The sequence below is a fragment of the Ixodes scapularis genome, unplaced genomic scaffold (genome assembly GCF_016920785.2).
Source record: "Ixodes scapularis isolate PalLabHiFi unplaced genomic scaffold, ASM1692078v2 PGA_scaffold12__126_contigs__length_90152505, whole genome shotgun sequence".
Taxonomy (NCBI): domain Eukaryota; kingdom Metazoa; phylum Arthropoda; class Arachnida; order Ixodida; family Ixodidae; genus Ixodes; species Ixodes scapularis.
In genome coordinates this window covers 391490-397691 of record NW_024609838.1, presented here as the reverse complement: position 1 = coordinate 397691, position 6202 = coordinate 391490, and the positions used below count along the sequence as shown (strand labels likewise).

Sequence of the window (6202 nt, the reverse complement as noted above, 5' to 3'; positions counted from 1 at the left end):
CGTTTGTTCGTGTTTGTTCGCGCGTTTTTCGAGCAGCCATTTAAAAATTAAAATGGTACAGGTTTTGTGCAGCCGCGTGTTCTGTGGTGAACTGTTCACGGTGAACCTTAGGACCAAAAAGGAACTCTGCGATGTCCGTGTGCGCAGGATCTTGCAGCTGAACGACTCCACGGAGTCGCACGGCACGTGTGGTGTTGATGTTGTGAGTACAAGTCGACTTCGCAACCTGAAAGGCGCATCGAACTGTCAACTCGACACCGTAGGCGACTGGAACAGCGGGCTTGTCGTGTTAGTTCTCGCCGTACACTGCGGGGACAGAGTAAGGACGTTTCGATACGACGTGGGATCCCGACATTTCGATCCACTGGCAGAGGTGGAGATCGCGAATCCAAACCACCGCTCCTGGACGATCGGCGACGGCCCGAGCCTGGCGGTCTCAGAGACCAAAGCCCTGTCGCTCCGTTCTTTAGAACCAAGTGGGTATTCCAGATTTTTACTCGAACTCGCGCGTTCATCCTTTGATCCAGATGGATTGTCTTTGCAGGCGACTTTACCGGACGGGACGTCAGCCGACACGATTTTGGCGAGCTGCAGCGTGGAGTTGCTTTTCTCGAGCTCGTCAGAGAACGTCCGCGCTATACTGTGCGTTGTGGCTGCGAAACAGCGGTTGCATTTTGTCGCCGCTACGGTCGCCGGCGCAGCAGAGGTCCTGCCTGCTGTGCTTTTCCTGGGGAGCCTGTACGAAGAGTCTCAAATGCGGGCCTGCACCGTCGTCCCGTCCGAGCCCGCAGTCAAAGTCAAGGGCGCGAGTGAGCTGAAGGAAGCATTTACGGACAATACGACCGCAGTGTGTACAGCTTCTGGCACGCTGCTAGTTTTGGAGCGGGGCCGCTGTCTTCATCGGTGTCAGCTTCCGTTTACAGACTCCATGCGCATCATCTGCGGGTTGCGGCCTGACAGCGAAGGCTATTTGGTCGTGTGGGCCTCCACCGGCGGTGTGGCCTTGCTTGGGCTCAGCTCTGACAAGCAACTTCAGGTAAACTGCAAAGACGAGCAGCTTTTCGACTAACCCCTCGCTCGCATACCTCAAGTGTGCCCTTTTACAATTGGCCGAGAGGTCACCGTGAGACTTGTCTGTCTGCAAAGAACAATAAGCATGATGCAGCTATTTTGTGAATTCGAATTCAATCGCGATTGGTGCAGGTGTCGCATCGGTTCCCAGCCGAATGCTCGGTGGCGTGCGGAGACCTGCTCCGCTGCGGTATCCAGCAGGCGGTGTGTTTCAACCCGGAAAAAGCAGATGACATCTCCTGGCGACTCCTTGGACGAGACCGGCGACCGAGCGAAGCCGAGAGTATCGGGGGCATGCGAGATGTCATAGAAGCGCTGCATCATCATTCAGCTGTTGGTATTCACTTGCCGAATTACAGATTACAGGTTAAGAAAAGCAAGGTAAGCTCCTGCTGCGAAGCCCTCCACTCTTTACCAGATCGAACATCGGAGAGGAGGAGGCGAGGTGAGTAGGGCATTGCCTCCTTTCTGGCGTTGGCTATGTTGAACCGGAAACAGTGGAAGGCTTTGTGGGAGTAGCTTGTCCCGCTTTTCCTAACCTGCAACAGGACATAGAGGACAGGTAGGTGGCAAATGCCATCATACTAATTTGTTGGAACAAGGTCTCGCTGTGGACAGTTCTGACCGCTCCATTACTCCGTTACCAGGCCGGACAGGCTGCCTTGCATAAGACTCGCCGAGCCCTGGCACAGTGCGAGGCCCTGCTTGAGGAAGCGGTTGAGGTCATCACTGCCAGGCAGCTTGGAGGCATCGCAGAGTCGAGGCTCCAGGACGCCTGCGGCCATCTGGTGCCTGTCCTGCCATCGGGCCAGACGTCCCCCATCTGCCCACTTCCAGAAGAGACGTCTGCATCCGAATCAGTGATGCTGCTCCATAGCTTTGCTCACATCTGGGGTCCACAACTGCTGCTGGGATGGGTCTTCCAAAGGCCTCTCAGCATGTGAGTTCCAATGTCCTGGTGCCAAAGTGGTTAACTTATGTCATCATCAGTACCAGGAATGATGATATGGACGACTGTTGCTAGTCATGGCTTCGTAGAGAGGCGTTGTCAGATGTGTCCCACTGTCGTGATGCTGAAGCATGTCATCATCAGTAGTACCAGGAATGATGATGATGATGCGGATGAGCAATTAAAAGGGACACCCTGCCGCCCTCACCTTGTCAGCGACTGTAGTCATCATCATACCCGGTGCTGATGACTAGTGACAGCTGCGTAGAGGTAGTGTCAGATTCATTGGTGAAATCCTAAGGTGAACACATTTGAGTAATTTGAAGGAAATTACCGTGAACCTCTGACCAACCGGATGGTCATCGTTTTCCCATCATTCGGTTTGCAGGCGCACTCAGCCGCCAACATTTTTGGCGAGCCCCGGCATAACCTTTGGCGTTCGAGCGAGCATGGACCCCAAACGTGTCACCATTGCCTCGTCCTGCCGCTTGCCCGCCGAGCCCACGCTTCGGGTGGCGCTGGTGGCGGGCCCTTTGCGCCATCATCAGACCATCGTACTCGACGAAGTGCGAACTGTCAACCTTCAAGATCCGCGAACGACTGGTGTGCAAGTTGCTAAAGAAGTGGTGGCCTCCCAGCGTGCTGCTCAGGAGGTCCGATGCTTCCGGCTGGACAGTGTGCCCGTGGCAACCGCGAACGAATTGCTGCTGGGACTGTTTGACCGAGTGGCACCTGGGCTGTACGTCTGCTGCGAGGCTTTTTCGCCGCTCCTTCGTGCGAGTGCGGATCTCTTCGAAGAACAAAGTGGGGCCCTCTGCCTCTCTCTTTATGCAGAGTAAGTTTGTTTGTCCTCATTTGGTTACTGCAAGAGACAAACTGCCACGTCTTGGCTAGGTACTATCGGGGAAAAATGAAATGCGAACAGAGGAGCGCGTGGCTCGCGGTACAGGCTGCGCCGCCTGAAAGTGAACCTAGGGGCGAGGGTGCGTGGCCTACTTCGATGTGTTCACGCCCTAGATTGGCGCCCGCCCAGCTTCGGCAGTGAGCCTCTCAGTGCGCTGAAAGCCGTCACCGCTATCTTTGCCTGCTCGGCGAGTGCAGCGAGGTTGTTTGCACCGCTCGCGCTGAGCCAGCAAAGATAGCGGTGATAGCTTCCAGCGCACTAAGAGGCGCACTGCTGAAGCTTGGGGAGCGCAGAGGGAGAGGCGTGAACACGTCGGAGTAGGCCACGCACCCTCGCTCTTAGGCTCACTTCCAGGTGGCGCAGCCTGTACCGCGAGCCACGCGCTCCTCTGTTCGCATTTCATTTTTCCCCGATAGTACATTGCTGCAGGGAAGATGAAGAAAACCAAGGCACCATCTGCCACTTGTTGGTATTTCTACCAACAAGGCATATCAGCATGTTTAGATTTTCGCAAAAACCCAATCTAGCAATCGGTAAGAAAAAAAACAAGAAAAGAAAGACTGGCGACCCAGTCTTCATTTTTCCCCAGAAAAACAATGGAAACACTGAATGTATGCACATTGATTTAAAGCCTGGGTTGTCAAAGATTTTTTTCTCGAGGAACTCCCCCAGTCTCTTTCGATTGACTGCCGTGGAACCTTTCCCATCTCATCAATGATACAATGAAACAGAAGCCTACAGGGCCTCTAAACCAAACTTCCCCATACTAGGGTGAACAATAAAAAAATAAACAGCGCCAAAAATTGTTTTCTTTTTTTACGCCGTTTATTTTTTACCATTAACATGTACCATTAACTTCCCAACATATTTCCATACTAAAAGAGTGATTGACTCATTGTGCATCAGTGGGCGACTCAGATCTAAAAGGATTGATAGCAAACTTTATCTCTAAAACCGCATAATGCATCAAATGCAATATTTAAGGTTTAAAGTTACTATTTAGGAGACATTAAACTGTCACTTCAGGGGTTAAAGAGCCTTTATGTTTATCGATTTTCCCGGTACATTGAGGGAAAAACTCTGCGCATACGTCACATCAGGCACATAGTTAGGGGGGCCCATGGGGCCCGGCCCCCCCCCCCCCCCCCCCCCCCCCCAAAAATCTTCCATTTTGCTGGGACCTCCTCTCCCCCCTCCCCCTCATACAGCACTTTGTCATGGGTGGGCCCCCCCGAAATGAAATCCTGGCTGCATGCCTGCGTCACATGGCGTTGATTTCCTTGCCAAGTATAGTAGGGAAATGAAATTGGGGGGGGGGGGGGGGGGGGGGGGGGGTATAAGTCACATGACATCAATTTTTCCGCCAGATTTAGCCTGGAAACCGAGTTGGTGTATGGGTCACGTGGCATCATTTTCCCGCTAAATTTAGTGGGAAATGCACGGACGGACGGGTGTAAGAAATTATGAGATTGGGCGGTTTCGTTGTAAAGCAAATAAAATTTAAATAGAAAAAAAAAAAAACGCTTTACACGGGGGAGGAGACTGTCTAGGAAATTTGGGAGCTCGTGGAACCCCTGAGGGTGCTTTGGCACAGCCCCGAGTTCCCAGGAACCCAGTTTAAGAACCCAGAATTCAAAGGAAGCTCGAAGCCCTTATAGTTGTGGGAAGTGAAACAATCCTATACTCGCGGTCAGCTTTCTGTGGCAATCCAAAGAGAGGAGGAAAGCACGTGCAGGGCGGTTGGTACCCCCTCTCCCCTAGCATTGACTGTATTGCCACAGAAAGCTGACCGCGAGTATAGTGGCTCTTGCGGCTCCCAATCTTTGAGGTCACGTTGGGTCACCGGGTTTTTAGGCGACTGCTTTCTTCACAGATAGCGACTCTCTCGTGATTCCTTATTTGGGTGGTGTCTCCACAGCATACCCTATTGCTTCGGTCTAATAAATAAAGTTTGGAAGGGGGGAAGTTGCAAAAGGCTTTTTAGTCACGAACGAATAGTTGTTTTTGGGGTTCAAAGTGAATAGTGCTTTTTACCGAATATTTTTCTCCGGCATAATCACGGCGGATTGGCCCCGTCTAGCGCACTTCTCATCAAGCATCTGTGTATTGCTGAGAAGCAATACCCGTGAGCTCTGCAAATATTGCTTTCCCCCAGTGCCAGGTGACTGCTGAGATGCACACTCTATGGGGCTAACTCACCACAATCAGGACCTCGAAAAGTGTAAATATTGCAGTTCATCTCGAAACGAATATTGAATAGCGTTTTATTCGAAACTACTATTGGAATGTTTGCGCAAGACCGGTTTCTTTATTTCGAGCCAGTTTCTCGGTGGTGCAGCGAGAGAAATACTTCACCTTGCCTGCACCGGCTTGCTTTCTGGATGCACCTGATGCATTCCATTCATCAGAATACATCGAGGCTTCAATCGTCGCAACGTTTGCTCCAGCGGCTCCTAGTTACGAGTACACTAACCACGCCAAGGATGGAGCGGACCTTTGCTCCACACCGTGGCTTCGTGTCTTACGACCTTCAGTGGTACGGTGGTTTTCTCCGCAGGGATGCCGCACAGCACGAGCTCCTGAAGCGCCGCCTTGTGTGCCGGTTTCCGGGGGACGTCGGCTGGACCCCTTGTTCCAGCCGGGAAGAGGACGAACGTCTCGCAAGCGCACTTCGCGAGGAGGCACGCCTCGCCACCGCACTGGCAGACCAGCCGGAACGTTACGTCTCGCTCCGCAGAGAACTTCAAGAGGCCGAGTGGCAGACGGACTTCTTGGCACAGGGCCTCTTTGACCGGCAGGCCTCAGCTACGAATCGGCAATAAAAAGTTAAGAAAGTTGGTTGAGTCAGTAGGTTTGGCTGAAGGCCCGTCTAAACAGGACACTTCAAGTGGCATAAAGCGACGCTTTGCGGCCATATAAAGCAAAAGTTGCTGTCCGGCTATTCGTTTATAGCCTGGACGTGGTCTGGCCGTTCGGAATCGGCTCACGCGAAGGGGCTTCACCCTCTTATCCTTCCCTTTCCTGTTTTCGGGAGACTCGGACTTGAACAGCAGCGGAGGCCTTGACCGATAGCCAGCAGGGCGTGCGAGAGGCTGTCCGCACCCACGTGAAGAGCACACTCCAGGCAGAGCCATGTATACAGAGAGTTTGGTCAATGGGAGGCGCGGGCAAAGCCAGGGTGTGCGCCAGACTCGGAAAGAGGGCTTGGCATGCTCTCTTGACCAACCAGAAACCGAAATGAATCCCTTAGTGGTGGTAGCGAGAAACATTTCTGATCA

At 52.8% G+C, this 6202-nt stretch overlaps 1 protein-coding gene across 1 annotated transcript; it reads left to right on the top strand.

Annotated features, from left to right (window-relative positions):
* Positions 1-7: 7 nt before the first annotated feature.
* LOC120846353 lies at positions 8-5762 on the top strand. Its single transcript, XM_040218089.3, has 6 exons — positions 8-476; positions 528-1036; positions 1204-1404; positions 1719-2011; positions 2409-2855; positions 5482-5762. Exons 1-6 carry the CDS (start codon positions 53-55, stop codon positions 5744-5746), a joined length of 2139 nt encoding a protein of 712 aa, XP_040074023.2. The 5' UTR covers positions 8-52; the 3' UTR covers positions 5747-5762.
* Positions 5763-6202: the final 440 nt, after the last annotated feature.